This window comes from Pteropus medius, unplaced genomic scaffold (genome assembly GCF_902729225.1).
Source record: "Pteropus medius unplaced genomic scaffold, Ma_sr-lr_union100, whole genome shotgun sequence".
Taxonomy (NCBI): Eukaryota; Metazoa; Chordata; class Mammalia; order Chiroptera; family Pteropodidae; genus Pteropus; species Pteropus medius.
The window spans coordinates 8,978,254-8,998,913 of record NW_024347790.1 but is presented as its reverse complement, the minus strand read 5'-3'; the positions used below and the strand labels follow the sequence as shown (position 1 = coordinate 8,998,913).

General features: G+C 37.1%; 1 protein-coding gene and 1 pseudogene across 4 annotated transcripts in view; both read left to right on the top strand.

The window, feature by feature from the left end:
• The window catches only part of ARHGAP21 (Rho GTPase activating protein 21), a 120,069-nt gene extending 100,151 nt beyond the window's left edge, over positions 1 to 19,918 (top strand). For 2 of the 4 annotated variants that reach the window (XM_039877569.1, XM_039877573.1), the window contains 15 exons: positions 415 to 451; positions 2,625 to 2,750; positions 3,837 to 4,121; positions 6,663 to 6,727; positions 6,805 to 6,944; positions 7,511 to 7,653; positions 8,432 to 8,587; positions 8,683 to 8,761; positions 9,431 to 9,504; positions 9,582 to 9,671; positions 11,542 to 11,667; positions 12,007 to 12,048; positions 12,371 to 12,476; positions 14,383 to 14,414; positions 17,409 to 19,163. In XM_039877569.1, coding sequence (XP_039733503.1) covers positions 415 to 451; positions 2,625 to 2,750; positions 3,837 to 4,121; positions 6,663 to 6,727; positions 6,805 to 6,944; positions 7,511 to 7,653; positions 8,432 to 8,587; positions 8,683 to 8,761; positions 9,431 to 9,504; positions 9,582 to 9,671; positions 11,542 to 11,667; positions 12,007 to 12,048; positions 12,371 to 12,476; positions 14,383 to 14,414; positions 17,409 to 19,100 — 3,193 coding nt within the window. In that variant the 3' untranslated portion in view covers positions 19,101 to 19,163. Of the gene's footprint in view, positions 1 to 414; positions 452 to 2,624; positions 2,751 to 3,836; positions 4,122 to 6,662; positions 6,728 to 6,804; positions 6,945 to 7,510; positions 7,654 to 8,431; positions 8,588 to 8,682; positions 8,762 to 9,430; positions 9,505 to 9,581; positions 9,672 to 11,541; positions 11,668 to 12,006; positions 12,049 to 12,370; positions 12,477 to 14,382; positions 14,415 to 17,408 lie in introns of all 4 variants that reach the window. The other 2 variants (XM_039877571.1, XM_039877572.1) reach the window with 2 other exon arrangements.
• Positions 5,086 to 5,204, top strand: LOC120614725 (uncharacterized; annotated as a pseudogene).
• Positions 19,919 to 20,660: the final 742 nt, after the last annotated feature.

Genomic DNA, 20,660 nt, shown 5'->3' with positions numbered 1-20,660 from the left:
TATAGACGTGCTCTTCTCTCTGTGTCTGATTGTTGATGGCAGCTACTTATCCGTCATTGACTCTGTGGGAATCCTCCACAGATCGTTGCAACTATGGTTAACTGGTAATGGAAAGCCCAGTGTTTAGCCTGAGTAGCTTTTCGTTGATCTAAAAAAAGAATAAGAAAATATCATACTTTATGTAAAAACTGTTTTTGATGTATCTGATTAACTAAGAAAGCTATCATTGAATCAAAAGTTAAAGTACTTATAAAATTAGTTGTTTTTCTCACTTATATTGAGCAGTGAACAATTAACATGTAATGATGAAATGTCAACTCTTAATGAAAGGTCAGTCGTAATATTCAGATTATTCTTACATCTTTGAGGTATTTTATGCACCATTGAAAATATGTATGTACTTCTTTCCAACAGGTCCTTTAAGCACATATCTAGCCTGAAGGGAATCAAGGTTGGTATTCAATATTTTTAAAATATCAGCAAATGACAAATATTTTTATTTACCTTAATTTACTTTAGCTCTTCATAGAGAATTATCTCTTATCCATTAGAGACATTTCATAAATGTTATAACCTTTTATTCTGTAAGTTTCAAGTGCATTTGGAAAATATTATATATAAAGTGTTCTTTTCTAATTTCTACACATATTCATCAAGTGTATAATACTGTACATACATTTTGCTGGGATTTCTCATTTTATAAGTTTATTGCCAAAAATCAAACTGCCCAGCACTCCTTCTGTATTCTGTTGTGTGTGTGTTTTTCTATCCTCAAAATTGTTATTTTATGGCTTCCCACTCCCCTCCCACCTAAAATCTACCCCTGTCCTCTCTTATCTACCCTTCCCTGGTACTTGATTGGAAAAGTAAAAAGCTATTAGACAGGAATTGCCTTACTTTACTTTCTCCAAAATATTAGATCCCTTCACTTATACCCACACTTTCTGCCTTTTTACTCTTACCTTAGATATCTTTTTACTTGGAACATTATCCTATTAAAAACCAACACCCACATTTCTTCTTTGAATTTCATTATTTCTCACTTTCTCAAGACCCCTCTCTCTTCTGCATGATCATTTTCTTTCCAGCGGCTCATTCACCAGCATTCTGTTGTATAAGCACATTCTGAAAACTTTCCTTGAATCCACACTTCCTCCATTTTTACTACTCTTGATTTCCACTTTTCACAGCACAACTTAATTGGCGGGGGGGAGGTCCATAGTTTCTACTTGCTCACGTCACCTCTTTCTCAACCCACACATATCAGCATGACCCTGCTCGTGCCAGGGCTACCAGTGATATTCAGGTTCCGAAGCTAATGGTTGCTTAAGTTTTTAACTTATTTGACCTCCCAGCAGCATCCAACACGATTTCCCACTCCCATCCTGAAACACTTTCTTCTGCTGGTTTCTCTGCCTAATATTTAAAACGTCGGAATGTCTAGAGCTGGTTCTGGCCTCTCTCCCCTCTCTATCTAGCCTGATTTTTTTGATCATCTTGCACAGAAGTCTCCCTAAGTTTACATTGCTGACCTTGACCTCTTCCCTACACTGCAGCTCAGTGGACTGCTGCCTGTATGACATCTCATTTGGACGTTTAATAAGCAATATGAGGTTTACATGCCCGGAAGACCTGATCAGACCCGTTTGTCCTTCAGTTTTCCCCATCTCACTAAGTCCACTTCCATTCACTCAGTTGTTCAAGCCATAAATCTAGGAATTAGCCTTCTTTCTCCTTTATCACCCCCCACCACCACCCCTCCCCGCCCCTTCCCCCATCAAGTCCTGTCATCTCTACCTCCTGAATCTTTAAGACATTCCTCCCTGTATTCACTTATGTTACTTTAGTCCGAGCTGTCATTGTCACTCACCTGGATTCCTCCAGTTACACTTTTCACGGTTGTCCCTTTAGAATCCAACTTCCCTGTAGCAAGCAGAGTGACCTTTGAACTGTGCGATTAGATAATGTCACTCCTCTGATTCACCATTTAATGGCTTTCTTCATACTTCCTACCAGGGCCTAAACAATCCATAATTAGCTCTTTCTCTTACCTTGAATAGTTAACCTTTAAAATGCAAATGTTGAATATATATATTCATTAGCTATACATTCTTCCTGAACTTTTCTTTTCTTGGCCTTCCCTGCTTGTCTTTTTTTAAAAATTTTTCTTCTAGATTTAAACTTAAATGTTCCTTCTTCAGAGAGGCTTTGCCTCAGCACCACCAATTTACAGGTGCTGCTCAGTCATTCGTTATTACATGTCACTGTTCATTCTTCAGATGGCACTAATCACAGTCTTATCATTTCCCTGGCTTTTATTTTTTATTTTTTTCACACTAAAATGTGACCTCTTGAGCAGGAAAATTACACTATTTCTATTGTTTTTTAATGATTAAAAATTCCTTCAGAAGACTTTTTAAAAAATGACGTTAGTCAATTCACATATTTTTTTAACAAAACCAGAAACTCTTCTAATGTAATTGGTAAAGTTAGGATTTTTCAAAAATAGCCCTTCACTTGGAACATTAAATAAAAGACTGTTCTCAGCAGTGCAGTTTCAACACACAGATATTTATGAAGGAAAAAGCTGACATTTTACTATGTTTTCTTGGCCTTTTCTGTAGAGCACAGACAGCCAAAAGTCATCAGAAGACTCTGGGTCCAGAAAAGACTCTTCGTCAGAGGTTTTCAGCGATGCTGCCAAGGAGGGGTGGCTGCACTTCCGACCGCTTGTCACCGATAAGGGCAAGGTAGTGCGTTTTCTGAGCTGCTGCGAGTGAATGAAATGCAGGCCCTAAAAATAAAGCAGAAGTCTATATACATAAAATGGCCAACTATCTAGAATAAAGACATCATTATTTTAAAAAGATTTTCTAACCATTGATTTAATTTTATACTTTTTTCATTCTTTTTATCCAATACCTATGGAACATATTGTCTTATATGTTGGTAATATGAAAGAGAAATCGAAGAATTTTTAGAAGAAACTCCGCTTTTATTATTAAATAGTTTATTAGCTATAGATTGTCATAGAGTAGTTCTTTAGGGAGTGACATTTCTCCGTTTTAGTAATTTAAAAAATTTTATTTAAATTTTCCCTGTTTATTCTTTTAAATTGCCATTATAATACAATAGTTTCACTTTATTTTATAAATATTGAGTTATATAAATGAATATCACAACGTCACTATGTGCCTCATTAAGATTCCGATATATTGAAAACTTCGCCATAAAATTTCCTACAATATTTTAGGCTGCTTACTTATGAGAAAATTTTAATATCGTCAGAGAGTTTTAAATTTTTAAGAAAACTCACAAACCAGTAGCCACAGCCCTTGGCTATAGCTATTGTTGCTTGACTGTGTACAGTTGGTCAGTTTTATTAACTTAATTCATCATTTGTACAAATTGCTTTGGGATCTTCTGATGTAGTGTTTGTCATTTGCATGATTTATGACTTTTCTTAAGCCTGACTTTAACTCAAAAGATTTTTCTGGCTGATTTTTTTTTCTTTTTTTCTATTCCTTTACCATTTTTTTAAATATATATTTAGCTATACTTGTTTTACCTTAATTACTTTGATGATTTTATTTTCCCAGCCAAATTAAAGTTTAGATTGCACCATCCTAGATTTTGGTATGAATATATTGCCTAACCTGGTTTACACTCCACATTTTTTGTGCTTCCTCTCCTGACAAGTTTATATTGATGTAAATCAGACATTTGCTGCATCGGGTGTACGTTTATGCATGTTAACAGCGCTGCTCAGTGTGTTTACCCTGGCACTGAGATTTAGCCAGGTGTTAAGCATTCCTGAACCGTCTCATGTTTTCCAGAGAGTTGGTGGAAGCATTCGGCCGTGGAAGCAGATGTATGTTGTACTTCGGGGCCATTCACTTTACTTGTACAAAGATAAAAGAGAGCAGATGACTCCGTCTGAAGAAGAACAACCCATCAGCGTTAATGCTTGCTTAATAGACATCTCGTACAGTGAGACCAAGAGGAAAAATGTGTTCCGACTTACCACGTCAGACTGTGAGTGCCTCTTTCAGGCTGAAGACAGAGACGATATGTTAGCATGGATCAAGGCCATCCAGGAGAGTAGCAACCTGAATGAGGAGGTGCGTGCTCAGAATGATGTTGATGAAATCAGGACATGTTCACAACAGTTTTCTTGTTCTTCTTTTCTTCCAGAAGACTGAAAGATTTTGATATATTATTTTAAAAAATTATAATATGCTATTTTCACTTCAAAATATTTGGTCACAAGGAAAGCTCAGCTGTACCTATTTTATATTATTTTTGCTTATTGGAAAACCACTTTTACTGAACTAGAAAAAATGATTATCATGCACTCTGCATAGCTTCTTGGAAGCAGTGAACCACAGATCAGGAGACCTGGGTTGCTAGTCCTGGTCCTTACCTTATGACTAAATAAGTCTAGATCTGTCTCCTTATCTCCAAAACAGGATTGTTGTGTGGCTTAGGTTGTAGTGAAGATGCTTCCCAAAATAAATTACTATGTAAATGCAAAGAGATACTGATATGATTTTTGTTAATGGAATTATGTAAGCAAGAATATAATATAACCCCTGTAATATAATAAGTGGTTTCTAAGAAACTTACATTATTAGAAATCATGTTATAAGCCAGATTTTCTTTTTAATGAGGAATAATGTTTAGGGACTTAGTTTCTCGCTCACAACCATCAAGATATTACAGCAAGAATTTCAGTAAAGGTAGTTTGTAAGTATAGGTAACTATAATTTTAAAGTGCAAATTTAGCAATGATTAACTCTAGCTTCTATTCGAGTACCTTTTTTCTGACACAGTTTTTCTTACACATTGTTCTCGTTTCTTGTTCCCATCGTTATGACCAAAAAAACCGCACAACTTTCTTTTTCCTTACTTTTCCTGCAAAAACACCTACACTAACTATAAGATTACGTAAATCATCTTCTCTAATTTAGTCATTTCCATTATGTTCAATTCAAATGATGACAATTTATGTCATAGGAAAAATGCCTGTGCTTTTTTCTCTGATAGTTTATATCCTACCTTGGTTGTGGTTAAAAATTAACACCAGTCTACAACCATGTCACCTTGAACAAGCCCGATCCCATCTGATATTGAAAGCTAAGCAGGGTCGGGCCTGGTTAGTACTTGGATGGGAGACTACCTAGGAAGACCAGGTGCTGTAAGCGTAAAAAAGAAAAAAAATAAAGGATTGTAAGCTGACAAGGTCCTTGCAATCTGTGAGGTCAACCAAGGGTTGCCTCACCTAAAAAGAAAAAGAAGAAGAAAAGAAAAGATTAACGCCAGATCATATCAGCACCACCTCTGTTCTATAACCACCACTATAAAGAGAGCATCGAACCTGAAGTTTTGCAAAGAAACAGAGTAAGAGTTTAGATGTAGATTTCAGCTTTAAATATCACTTCTGGGGAGTTCCTGTTTAGAAGCACTGTGTTCTAGGCATTTTATTAAGTGGTAGGGTAGGGTGTCCTTGTTAAAATTCCTTTAGATGACTTCACTGGTGAAACACAGGGCTGTTTTAAAGATTGAATGGGATAATGCTTAAGAATGCAGCTGTCTGTTAGATAATAAACATTTACTTAATGTCAGCCATTATCATCATCATTATCATTTAATGTAAAGACACAGGTATTTTTCCCCCGTTTTATAGATAAGAAAGTAATCATTCATTGAGCCTATACCATATGGCAGAGACTACTTTAAGCATTTTACAGTGAATTAATCTCAGCAACCATATGAACGTGTCCTATAATTATTCATCACCATTTTACAAACAAGGAAACTGTGTCGTAAAGAGAGGTTAAGTAATTCCCCAAGGTCACATAGCTGATAAGTGTCAGGGCTAGGATTTAAACAAGACAATCTTATTCTAGATCTGAACAACATGATCCCTCTACTGGTAAATAGAAAGAGTAGATTTGAATTCAAAATTGTGACTTTAAAGCTTGTGTTTTTTTGTAAATCGTGTCGTTCATTACAATCAAAATGAGACGAGTCGAAAAATTTTTTGAAGACGCATGTCAATGTATAATTGATTGTAGAAATATATACTGATTATAGAAAAAAATCACTTTATGGTAACTCTGGGTTTACCATACATATAACATATTATAAAAGTTAACCTTTTGAGGTTTTTAAAAACAAAACAAAACACAGTTTCGAGCTTTTCTCTTCTGATTATCTGTCACTTCTGACACTGACTGTTAATCTCACTTCTCCTATAATATAATTACTAACGATTATTGGCAGTATTTTTTCCATCTTTTATCCAACTGTATTATTTTGAAATGCTGATCTTTCTTTCTGGAATTATTAATAGAAAAAACTGGCTCTCTGTTTCCCATTTATTAATTTAAAATGACAGATCAATAAGTTTGAACACTTGTTGTAGGGGTACAGAAAATAAACAGAAAACTCAGCAATGAATGAGGCACTTGGAACGTTTGTCACAGTGATGATGGGTGGTGATGTTCAACAGAGGTTTTAAAACAATTCTACTGATAGTAAAGTATATAGTGTCTGTATTGGATAAGCGAAGTAGGACAATAGAGAGCCTCAAAACAAGTAGGGATTTCTATTTTTGTTTAGCATTAACTTTCGAATTTTACCTTCTATTTATTCTTTAGGACACTGGAGTTACTAACAGGGATCTAATTAGTCGAAGGATAAAAGAATATAACAGTCTGATGAGGTGAGAATCCCACCATGCCTTTAAGTTAATTGGGCTGTAAAATACGTCATTGTTAAGAAATGTTCATTTCTTTTCAGCAGCAAAGCTGAACAGTTGCCAAAAACGCCTCGCCAGAGTCTCAGCATCCGGCAGACTTTGCTTGGCACTAAGTCAGAGCCAAAGACACAAAGTCCCCACTCTCCGAAGGAAGACTCAGAAAGGAGACTTCTCAGTAAAGGTACCGATGTTGCTGTTCTCAGACAAAGTGAACCGATAAAATGATTTGAAATTGGGATTTTTAAAGGTATTTTTCTGTACCATTTTTGCTCATCGAAGACCACCGTGAGCCTGGCCTGGGCCAGTGGGGCCTTTCCTATAAGGTGGGGTCTGAGGTGCCAGTTCTTGTAATAAAGACAAAGTGAAGGAAAGTACAACACATACATCCACACTAAAGATGCCACAGATCTGATTAATGCAGAGGGTCTGGGCACTGTCATTTTGAGATAAATTATGTTGCAAAAATCTCACTACGAAGTTGTCACATTGATTCTATTTTCTTGACCATAGTCAAGAAAATCATGAGACAGGTTGTGAAAGGGTGAAGAAGCATAATCAATACCCTCTAAATTATATGGAAGGTTAAAAGGAGTGCTACGTTAGAAAGAGAAGGTGATACAATATTTTTGATAAATATAGGATAAATTATTTATAGTACAGGATTCATATAAATATTGATAAAGGATTTTTAAAGTCGTGATTTAAACTCTTGTTTCCATTTCCTTTCTTATGTCATTTAATCAAAAGATGACACCAGTCCCCCAAAAGACAAAGGCACATGGAGGAAAGGTATTCCAAGTATTATGAGAAAGCCATTTGAGAAAAAACCTGCTGCCACAGGAACGTTCGGGGTCAGACTGGATGATTGCCCACCAGCTCATACCAATCGGGTAGGAGACACCAGCCGGCTGGATTACTGGAGTCGTTAATTCGGTCCTAGGCCTAGAGCACTCGCTTAGGCAGCCGTTCACATAGAGTGTCCGTCAGTTTACTGAACATTTTCCTCATCACAGCTGATTTTAGTTTCCCTAAGCATTTCTGATCTGTGAGGGTGTGTAGAGTAATTTTATCTATATAATGCTTTTTTCTAATATGTTGACTCTGAAATAGAATAATTATTCAGCCTTTAGGAGTATATCTGAAATGGTCAGTAAGAATTTATTTTCAAATCATGTGTGTTTTTGCTTTTAGCATCTTAAAAGGAGAATGAGAATGAGGACCTGATTAAGAAAGAATAATAAGTGTGAACGTGCACACGCACGCGTGTGTGTGTGTGTGTGTTTAAAACACCCACGTTAGGATTCATATCATGATTTGATTGATGTTACTCTCTTCTTTTTTTGACTTTATGTCCTTTATTCGACTGAAGTGTCCCCGCACTGTCCTTACTTGCTCTTGTTTCCTCCTTAGACTATTAACTTCCTGTGGTCCTTTCTCTTTCTGTCTCCACCTATTTGTTCTCTTCCCACTGCCTCAGATACTTCTTGCTGGTTTTATCGGTTCCCAGTTCTGCAGTGTCTGCTGTCTTTATTTTCTCTATATCGAATAACAGCAATTTTACATATTGCCTTTTGTATGAAAAGGACCTTTTAGCTATGGTATGCATCTGCTCACTAAATATAAACATCGGTGCTGTATTAAATAAAATGTTTATTTCTTGTTTTGCAGTATATTCCATTAATAGTTGACATATGTTGCAAATTAGTTGAAGAAAGAGGTCTTGAATATACAGGTATTTATAGAGTTCCTGGAAATAATGCGGCCATCTCAAGTATGCAGGAAGAACTCAATAAGGGAATGGCTGATATTGATATACAAGATGATGTAAGTTGTTTATTTCCGTTTGGATAACTGATCTGCGTTTTTTCCTTTGGTGGTATTGATTACAAAACTATCGTATTTCTATTTTGCACACCTAGAAATGGCGAGATTTGAATGTGATAAGCAGTTTACTAAAATCCTTCTTCAGAAAACTCCCTGAACCTCTCTTCACAAATGGTGAGTTAACTCCCAGGAAAGGTGCCAGGTGGAACAGTTTAAAATTGCATTGCTGGAAAACATAGAATATGAAATTGAAGCAGGAGAAAATTTTTTTGTCAAAGGCAACAGATTTTGTTTAGTTCTTAGTAATATATAAGGTATAATTGTATGCTATTTTTTGTCATTTGGATTTTTTTCCTTCCTGATAAATATTAATGAAAAATAGAGTTTATAAAAAAGTGTTTAGGCTCAGTAAAATATATATTATCCAGTACATCCATGTTTGCAGTCAGATTAAAAATATATTATTGTCGTTCTCAGTCAAAGGTCTTCAGACCTAATACAGTAAGTACAATGAGTAGAAAACCATTTTTCAGTCAAGCCAAATATTTGACCTATATAAGACACTGTACTAGATGTTAGGGGCGGGGGGAGAAAAATGAACCAAGTATAAACATAGGAATGGGATCCTCAGAGAATTCACATTTTAGGGAATTTTATTTGAGTATTAGGCTTGGAGGATCATTAAAAACTATAGCAATTGTAGAGACTTAAATTTCAAAGATTATTTGGGGTCTTACCTACATTTTTTTTATTGTGGTTTGAAATCGAATCTTAAAACTAGATTACAACTCAACTAAGCAATTTAAGATAAATTTGTTTTATTGTACTGATTGTCGTTGTCAGATAAATATGCCGACTTCATTGAAGCCAATCGTAAAGAAGATCCTCTAGATCGTCTGAAAACATTAAAAAGACTAGTAGGTATTATTTTATATTTTTTAAGGTACACCTAAAATTCAGCATCTAAACCCGTCATGAAAATAATATGTTTCAGATTCATGATTTGCCCGAACATCATTATGAAACGCTTAAGTTCCTTTCGGCTCATCTGAAGACAGTGGCAGAAAATTCAGAAAAAAATAAGGTAAGTGAAGTGCATATAGAAGAGATATACTTTCAGTGACTTTGTTTGAAAAGATATGCTTTGTTTCATGCCAAGTAGTTAAAAATAGGGTTATAATTCAAGAAATGCTCTAAAATACATTATATTGGCTGATTAGTTCCTCTAAAGATCAACCCTTAAAAGCAAAAGATCCCAAAACATCAATTGTCACCATTTTTAAAAGACATTTCCTTTTATATGTATCCAGCAAGAAAAACGAAAAAGCCAGAAATTTGACTTCTTTTATTTTTCAACTCTATATCAATATTTTGAGTATGCAACATTTGCACAATGCAACAGTCAAAATGTACCAAATGGTGTGCAGTGAATGAAAAATAACAGACATTTTCTTATTTTAAGCAGATAAGACCTTTTTTTGGTTTGTTTTGACACCACCACATTACATTCATCAGACACACCAAAATTGAGTCTTTGAATACAGGATAAGGCATTTCATTCCCCAGACTTATTTGACTACACTTTGTGGAACGTCTTTCAAAAAATACAGAATTTGTTTTAAGTAATTACTGAATAAATAAACTATAAATTATGTTACTAGTTTTATACAGGAGCCAACTAAAACTGTCTACCCGCATGATAAATATTACTATATGTAAATAATAATTCATGCTATCATTCGTCTAAAAACTTAAATGAAACCAGAGACAAGAATCTAGTAAAAATTTTACAAAAGACTTTTGAGATGCTGGACTTCAGTTTTTTGAACCACGTTTAACTGAACGAGTATAACAATGAGATAGATGAATATACCTTCTAGAGGGAAATTGAGAAATATGTCTTTTGTACCCAGTTTAAGTAAACCTTCTCTAGAGTCATATTTCTTTCCACTAAGTCAGCTTTCTATGACAATACTTAATTCAATCACAATCTGTCCTTTTTCTCTGTAGTAAGCTCAGTGTAGTAATGCATGTATTATGAGAGTTAACATATTAGATGCATAATGATTGCTTCAGAATTGGAGGAGAATTGTGGGTTTTCCACTTTGTACCATATGCAAAAGGTGTGTGTGCGTGCTTGTGTGCATGTACATGCCTCTCATAAAATAATATAGTATTTTTTTTAAAGTGTGGCCTTTAGAATTCTGTGGTCATGTTTTGCTCCCTTACATATTTTCAGGGTTAGTTAAAGTTATTTAACACTTTAATCAAATCCTGAGCTCAAAATATTACACCATACACTATAAGACATAAAAAAGGAAAACAAAAATCCACTCCTTTGGTAATCATATAATTAAACAAGTAATACAGATATTATTTGAATGAATATTAGAATGTAATCTTGAGGTGTTCAGATTGGCACACAGATAAGCAAAGAGCTTTGGATGTTTTGGTTGAAGTAAAAATTGGTCAAAAGGAATATTTCCAGGCAATAGATTTTTACATCTTAGGGATTTTTAATATACTGCAGGGGCAAATTTGGAAAATTTTATGTACTTTTCAAGCACTTTTTCCATTTTTCATTTTTGAGGGAAGAAGGTTTTCCAATTCTTTTGTGAGTTTTTTCCCTTTGATTTTAATTTTTTTGTCAATTAATCCAGCTCTGGTAATAACTAGTAGTTTTGAACCAAATCAATTGCTTTCAAGCAAAGATTTCTTGGAAAAATGAATACCAGTTAAGCAATGTACATTGTCATTAAATCAGGAAGAAGAAGTTGTATACAGATTAGCTTATGGAAGCATTATTTTTTTTTTACACGCATCAGTCAGCCATTCTTCTTTGAATTTTTTTTCATTGAGACTTTTAGGAATAAGATGTCAAACATGCAATAGGAATTTAAGCCTCCGTTCTTAAGAAAAATTCTGACACTTTCCAATATTATTTTTTGTTTCAGATGGAACCGAGAAACCTAGCAATAGTGTTTGGCCCAACTCTTGTGAGAACATCTGAAGATAATATGACCCACATGGTCACTCACATGCCAGACCAGTACAAGATTGTAGAGACACTAATCCAGCATGTAAGTTCAGGTTTCACCTCACATCTCGTCAAGAAAATTCTTTTTCCTTCCTTTCTTTTCCTTTCTCTCTTTCTTTCTCTCCTTTCTCTCTCTCTCTCTATCTCTCCTTCCTTCTCCTTCCTTCCTTCCTTCCTTCCTTCCTTCCTTCCTTCCTTCCTTCCTTCCTTCCTTTTTCTGTGCCTAAATTCTTTTTCTTGAGCAGCTGATATTTGGTAGGACTGAATTTGGTTATAATTTTCTAAGAAAATTACCTTTTTCTCTATACTATCCTCCAAAATATAGATACATTTAAGAGAGTATTTAATTTCTCTTTTCACCTTTTTTTATTTTAAATTTTAGCATGACTGGTTTTTCACAGAAGACGGTGCTGAAGAGCCTCTTGTAAGTATTGTCCATCAGCATTTGTGCTCTATAATTTTCATTTGGGACGTGAGATCCTGACGCTACAACAATGTCAACTTCCTCCTTTGTACGCTCTTGTCCGCTTTGCACCCGGAAGCAGGGCCATAGCTCCGCGGCTTCTGATCTAATGAAAATACAAGTATGATGCTCATTTTTTAGTTAACTCTATGTAAACAAGGTAAAAAAAAAAAAAAATGAAGCCCACGTGCTCCACTCTGATGTCTTTTATCGAATGTTGTTTGCATTTTAAAGAAGGTATCTTTGAAGAGATGATGAAGAGATCTTTGTTTATTAACCATAGACAACAGTGCAGGAGGAGAACACAGTGGACTCCCAGCCAGTGCCAAACATAGACCATTTACTCACCAACATCGGAAGGACAGGAGTGCCCCCTGGAGATGTATCAGGTAACCCTTGCCTGGGCAGTGTCGATCTAGAGGTTAAAAGCTAAATTCTTATAACATAAAAAAGCAAATTAATCATAAGTAACAATTCGCTATGATTTTTTTTCCTTTTCTTCTTTTTTTTTTCCTTTCTACTAATAAAAACGTAATCTTCCTTTTCTGATTGATCTTAATTATCTTCCAGTGACTATAATGCCATTGGCAGTGCATGGAGTTGTAATGCTTGTCAGAATGGAAATATGAGGGAAACAAGCATGCGAACCACTGTTTTGTTCTTTTTTTTTTCTTTTTAATTCACAGTTTCCATGTAATAGTCATCACAAGGTAAAACAGATATATGCTACTGAATATGTGGTTGCTGTGATGGCAGAAAGTAAGATGTAGACTGTCTGAGTAGTTCTTATTCTTGAGCTAGGCGTTCTGTTTAAAAGCAGCAAATGAAATACGTTGAACTGCTCATGGGCACCATTTTTATAAATATGGTATATTATTTGTCACTATAGATGTCACAGTAAAAGTCAATCTGACATTTTCTTCTGTTTTCTCTTGCCACCCTAACGCTTGGTTAAGTATGACTTCTAATAGGCTCTTTCGGTGAAAATTTTCTCCTGCCAAACTGTTGCACTAATCCAGCATGTTGTTTTACACAATGTTCTCCCTTTGTCTCTAGTTCTTGTTCTAGTCCTAAAGGGTTTTTTCAGCTCTCACTGACACAGGCAAATCTATACTGATGTTGAACAGGCGAAGTGGGAGGAGTCTATCACACGGTAATGTCGCTAGTGGATTCCGTGGTGTCCCTGATGGACAGCTGGAACTGTAGGAAGAAGGAGGATTGCTGTCCACACTGTAGCTGCCTGGTCTGCAGAAACCCCCGGTTCTTGTAAATGCAAACATCGTTGATCTGTGGTGTACATTTTCTCTTAAGATTATTGTAAACAGATCAATACTACTTTCTTAAAAGTTTTTCTGCTGTTTCTTGTTATTTCTGAAGCAGACCGTGAGGAGAAATAGCATGGTATGGTCTACAGTTCTTAAAGTCATAAGCATTTAGCCATGTGTGAAAAGGGGCGTGGCACGGGGCTCAGCTCATTAATTTTGAAAATCGATTTCCCTAAAGTTGCAAGATAAAATTTCAAAATTGAGATTATCTGGAATAGTGCTAGCCCCTTCCTACCCTCTTTGTAATTGTATAATCTGAGTTTTTGCCAGACAGTAAAATTATGGTCTCCATTTTTCCATTTCCATAATAGCATTTGTTAATAGAGAATTACAAAGCTGGTAGCAATTTAACCAAACTAGTCAAAAGGATCCCTGACTGCACAGATATGAAACTGGGGTCTAAAGCACAAAGATCAGCATTATTTAATATAAAACCAAAGTGACCTGGAAACGGGGTTATCCTGATGCATCCATACGCATACAATATATGCTTATAAAATTTAAGTTTGACAGTCTGACAAAAATCAACGAAAATACACCGAGTGTCTCAATTTGTAGCTAAGGCAGCCAGCAGTCTTAAAAGTTCTACATTGTGTATCAGTTTCAGATACAGGATGTGGTACATAATACGATTCTTAAAAAGGTCTTCAAGCTTCTTTATTGCTAGAGTTAATATTTAGAAAATTTAATAAACACTAGTATTTCTGTTTTTGTTTAGTACAGGGCTCCTTTGCCATTCCTATCATTGAGCTGATTCTGCCTACAATTCACAGCATCCTTTCATGGCGGTGGCTTTCTGTGGTGCAGCTTGCATCTTTGTGAGCTCTGACTATCCACTGTGTCCTGTTGTTTGTTTGAGTTTTGCTTTCCCATTTTGTTCTGTGCCTGTCTTTTCCATAAGTTTTGCAATGTTTGTTGAAAAAGGTAAAGATTGACTAATACTGACCATGTTTTATTTAACTTCTCACAGATTCAGCTACTAGTGACTCAACAAAATCTAAGGTAAATGGTTTCATACAATTTGAAGTATTTTAGGGGGGAATTGCTTTTTGGCCAATGATGATTAGTGTAGAAACGCATCCCTTTACATTAGTATGCAGAGGTCTTTCTTCGACCTTATGCTATCTGACTTTTGTGATTTTGTTGTTAACCCTGGGATAACTGCAGATATTATTAACCTGATCTACCTAAGTCAGGTCCCTGAAGTCAAGCCCGGCCAAGCTAATGGAAGACCGAAGTCTTACAAGGGGGAAAAAAATCTTAAAGTAGAATATGATGGAAGAATACTGGACTGTGAATTGGAACGTTGGGTTTCTCTCAGCATAGTTTAGCATAATACAAAGAAATAGGCCTTTTTTTCCCCCTCATTCTTTAATGTGAAAAACTTTTAACACATACAGAGTGGAGAGACTAGTGTGATGAGCCTCCGTATCCCCATCATCCATTCTCAACAATTAACACGTGGCCAAGCTTGTTTCATTCTCACTCCACCCACTTTCCACCTCTTGAGACTATTTTGAGGCAAATCCCAAATATCACATCATTATATCTGTAAATATGTCAGTAGTAATATATACTTTTCTTCTTATTATTTATATTTATAGAAAGTATATATTTTATTTCAGCAAAATTACTGCTTTGTTTCATAATCAATATTTTTTAGCATGATTTGCGTTCCATTGACAACACCACAAAATTACATAGCCTTTTGAGTGGTTTTTAGGAAATTCTTATAGTTCTTAGAAAGTTTTTTATTAAATCAATTTGTCCAAACTTTGTTCTGGTGAGAGAGTAACGACTAATTGGCAATAAGTTTCTAAAAATATGTTATATTTGGAATGAGACATTAATTTTACATATCATGTTTAAATATCGTAATGGGGCTATGTGTGATTAAATTATAATTCTTGCAGAAAACAAAATATTTTAGTTATCTTTCACTATCACTTATGTTGGATTTTCACCATTTTTTTTTTTTTTTGCCCCAACTTTTTATTTTGGATAATTTTAAACCTATAGAAATGTTACTAGAATAATAGTTAGCACTCAAACCTTTAACTTAAGTTACTCAGTTGGTAAATCTTGATATATATAATTTTTCTTTCTGAATCATTTGAAAGTTACTTATAGACATGATAACGCTTTGCCCCGAAATGCTTCAGCTGGTGTCCCCTAAGAACAAGGTCATTTTTCTACATAATCACAGTATAATTATTGTACATAGTCACAAGTACGATACATTATTATTTCTAATGTACAGAATTTACACAAATTTCCCCAGTTGTCCCAATAACTGTGCAGAATGCAATCAAAGATTACTCCTTGCATTTAGTTGTCATGACTCTTTAGACTTCTTTAATCTAGAACAATTTCCCATCTTTTTTTGCCAGAAGATAAGATTTTAGATTTCTATTTTGATTTTAGATTTCAGACCTGTTTGAATTTCGTCCATCCCACTTACTAGATGCATATTTCTTAACCCGTTGTTTGTTATAGCCATCTCTTCAGGTTGTTAATTATGGCGGTATTTATACCATGCCTGTGTTATAATGGATATTCGAATGGTGTAACTCTTCGCAACAGCTTCTCAGTTGTAAAATAAGTAAAGTCATCTGCCCCAACACATATATGATCACAGAATCGTAAGATTTTAAAGGGAACCCGAGGACACTTTAATGATAATATAATCTAATTTCATCTCACTTAATGAAATTGGACATTAAAAAGTGAATCACTTGCTCAGTGTCACACACAGCAACCTAGAAGGAACGCTCTAGAGGAAGAACCGCCAGGTCTCCAAACTCAGAGCCCTGTCACAACCGTTTATCCCCACAGTCCTCAGCAGAATGTGTTAAAATGTGAATAATCATTAGGTATGTACTGGATAATTATGAAATTCCTTATTATCAGAAACAAAGTTCTAGTCTGTGAGTTCATTTCGGTGAATTCTTTTTAATATGACAGCCTCGATTTTTTATTTTTCAAGACTTCGGTATAGTCGTTTTAGCTCGTGATTTTTCGCTTTAGATTTTTATGGCAATAGAGAGATACACTTTCTGTTTCTATTACTTGGCATACCTCATGCCTGCCTGCTTGTCTTGAATGGTGTGTGGTAAACCAGCAAGTGTTATCGACCCCTACTGCCACCATTTACTTCGCGTGGAGGCATTACGGACAAATTGATTGAATAGTTGTCATCAGGAACCTAGTACACATAGCTGACAAAGCCAGTAGCCTGCACTACAATTTTTCTAACAACAATGCACTAAAGTATTTCTGTGGTAAGCACTTAAGATCTGTAATCAACCTTATGTTATTTGAAGTTTTTGTTTTTGTTGTTATCTTGAAATAAATGAAGACACTGCCAACCTGGTCTACCTAAGACAGGTCCCTGAAACCCAGCCCGCTGAGCTAACGGAAGACCAGAGGGTTCTCATGTCTTAACGAGCCGATCAGATACAGCATCTCTATCATGTGGGGTCGATAGTCAGAAAATTGAAGTCAGCCACAAGCTTTTAGTAACCTGTGTCAGAATACTATGTTCAACTATGTTGGAGTACTGACTCTTATACCTACGTTCACACGAGAACCTGAGGGCTGAGCTTTGCAACAGCAGGGAAAGTCAGCACAGGCCGGGGAATCAGTGAGAACAGGAGAGCTAGCTGACACTAGGCACAAAATATTTCTTTCAAGGATAAATGTGTATGAGCTGTGACTTGGCAGGTAAATAACACCTGTATGACGTGCCAGTACATACCACCAGGCATTAAATGGGACTAGTTAAATAAAAAGTGAAATTTATCTTAAATTATCTTAATATATAGATAAATCGAAATTTGTCTTAAAAAGAAGTATGAAAAACGAGTTGCATTCTGTTAGTGCTTCTAGAGCTTTAGCAGAGGTAATTCAGTAAAAAATACTTGGGAGAAAAGCTTTTCAGAAAATGAACTCGATAATGTTCTTATGCTTCAAGTCTCGTTTCTGATCGCTCCTCAGGGTTCTTGGGGACCTGGAAAAGAACAATACAGCAGAGATCTGCTCGTGTCCTCCATCTTCGCAGCCGCTAGCCGCAAGAGGAAGAAGCCAAAAGAAAAAGCACAGCCTAGCAGCTCAGAAGACGAACTGGACAATGTGTTTTTTAAGAAAGAAAACGCAGAGCAGCGTCACAGCGATACTAAAGAAGAATCCAAAAAGGACAGTGAGACATTGGGCAGAAAACAAAGGGCCGTCCTTGCCAAAGAGAACAACGCTAAGAAAGACAGCAGCGCAACAAAAGATGAGAAGACGTCCGGTCGAAAGGAGAGTCTGCCGTCTGAAGAACACTCACCCCACCACGGTTCCAGGCTCAGCAAGTCACCCACTCCCAGCGGCCGCCTCGCCATCCTGAAAGACAGCCCCGGCTCCCTCGTGACTCAGAAGTCGTCCCACTTTGAAGAGACGGGGTCAGACTCCGGCACTTTGCTCAGCACTTCGTCCCAGGCTTCTCTGGCCAGGTTCTCCACTAAGAAATCCACCAGCCCAGAAACCAGACATGGTGAGTTTTTGGCCAATGTCAGCACCATCACCTCAGATTATTCAACCACGTCGTCTGCTACCTACTTGACCAGCCTCGACTCGAGCCGGCTCAGCCCCGAGGTGCAGTCCGTCGCAGAGAGTAAGGGAGACGAAGCTGACGACGAGAGAAGTGAACTGATCAGTGAGGGGCGGCCTGTGGAGACCGACAGCGAGAACGATTTCCCTGTCTTTCCTGCCGCCTTGACATCAGAGAGGTTTTTCCGGGGGAAACTACAAGAAGTTACTAAGACGAGCCGGAGAAATTCGGAAGGAAGCGAAGTGAGCTGTACCGAGGGCAGTTTAACACCCAGTCTAGATGGTCGGAGACAGCTCTTCAGTTCCCATAAGCTGATCGAATGTGACACGCTCTCCAGGAAAAAATCGGCTCGGTTCAAGTCAGACAGCGGAAGCCTGGGAGAGGCCAAGAACGAGAAAGAAACGCCTTCCATAACGAAGGTGTTCGATGTCATGAAAAAGGGAAAGTCAACAGGGAGTCTGCTAGCACCGACCAGAAGTGACTCAGAAAAACAGGAGCCCACTTGGAAAACGAAAATAGCAGATCGGTTAAAACTGAGACCCAGAGCCCCGGCAGATGACATGTTTGGAGTAGGAAATCACAAAACGAATCCTGAGACCACCAAAAGGAAAAACATCAAACGTCGACATACACTTGGAGGGCACAGGGATGCTACTGAGATCAGTGTTTTGAATTTTTGGAAAGCACACGAGCAGAGTGGGGAGAGAGAATCTGAACTTTCAGCCGTGTCTCGGTTAAAGCCGAAATGCTCGGCCCAGGACCTGTCCATCTCAGACTGGCTTGCGAGGGAACGCTTCCGGACCAGCACGTCTGACCTTAGAGGGGAAACGGGAGACTCCCAGCCGGACAGTACTAGCACGTTAGAGAGTTCCGTGATGGACGCACCTGTATCTTTTCACTCCGATGCAGGTAGTTCTTCCAGTACCCTGGCTTCAGCTCACAGGCCCCTTCTCTCCATACCACCACAGTCACCCGACCAAATAAATGGAGAAAGCTGCCAGAACACGAGCCAGAATGCTAGTTCCGCAGCTAATGCCCAACCTCATAAACTGTCTGAATCCCCAGGCAATAAAGCAGAGCTTCATCCCTGTCTTTAAACTGGGGCTACGTCCACTATAGCAAATAAAAAGCTACTGTCACAGGTTTCAGTAACTCTGTAAGTATGTTCTTGTACCAGAATCGTTATTATGCAGCCTTCGTTTGGGCTGGTTTCATCATTTTGCGCTGTGAAATGGCTTTACAGTGCATCGCTGCAGCCAGAAGATACACACACACACACACACACACACACACACACACACACACACATATTTAAAAATATATTGGATAGTTGTATACAAATGAGTAAGGTATTTGTTGCAACTTACTACATAGTGTATACACAAGGTTACTGAAGAAAATCGCTGGCATTAGTGAGCAGCAAATCTGTCCTTTGGTTTCATCACTAACAAAAGTGCCTCATCATAAAAATCCGTTTGGTTCTTAGGGTGCCATATTGTTAAAATTAGATAACTTGCATTGAAGAAATGAATGCATTTTCTTGGTAACAAGTTTCATTGCATTTACCAGTTTTAACACAGGTGGATACGGAACTTCCATTCTTTAGTCATTCCAGGTGGATCTCTGAGTTTTATATTCAAACTTTTAATACAGTTTTTGAGTTTTGCGTGACTTGAATTTTTAATCTTTCTGTAAAATAAGTAACTTAAATGAACATATTATATGTGTATCTTTTCTTCAGATACCAGATTTGATATAAATGTTGTAACATAGGTGTGTAGATAGTGACCTGGATGGAACTGGCTTCTTTATCAAGAAGAATATAATTCTGCATGAGGACTTAATGAATTCAAACTCGTGTCATGCCTGTGTGCATACCCAATTAAACACTGGAAATAAAAATTGTTTTGCTGAACTTTGCATGGCTTCAAACTTATTCTACTATATTTTAAAACGTCATCTATTGATAACTGCCTTAATTGATCCTGACTTTTAAAAATTACCCACTCTTTATATATTCCGTCTCTCTTTTTTGCTGCAGCTGGCAGGGATCTCTTGTATATGTTTACGTTGGCCTGCCTGCACTCCTATACACAGATAATACTTAATTTTTCTAGCTAAAGTAGTACAGTGGTGCCTCCTTACCCACAGAGGGTGCGCCCCAGTTGATAGTCCCAAACCCTGATTAGCTTCCTCCGCTCTGCCGGAAGTGTGGCGGCAGCTGCTTCATTGGCAGATGCGGCCTCTCCAGTAATTTTTATATGTTTCAGTCCAAACCTATTCCTGAATCTATAACCCTCCCTTACTTGCAGTGTAAATGGCTTGGTGTCGCTCGTTTCTGGGGATCCCTCGCTGAAGTCTTCGTATAGTCCTCGGTGCTTTCCGGCATAACACGGTCCATCGGAACACGTTTTCCGTTCACGTCTTCCACCCACAGATGTGATGGCTTTCCATCTTAACTGAGCACTTACCACAGTGTGGCCATAACTTTTGCAGTTTGAGGTGTAACGGCAAAACTAGCATGAATTTCCCTTCACCGTTTCACGGATAGCGATTTGTTCTTAACGTAGATCTTAGCAACCTCGGTGCACGATGTTTTTTCTTTTACTAAGGCGAGAACTTTAACCTTTTCGCTTCTAAGGAAACACTTAGCAGCT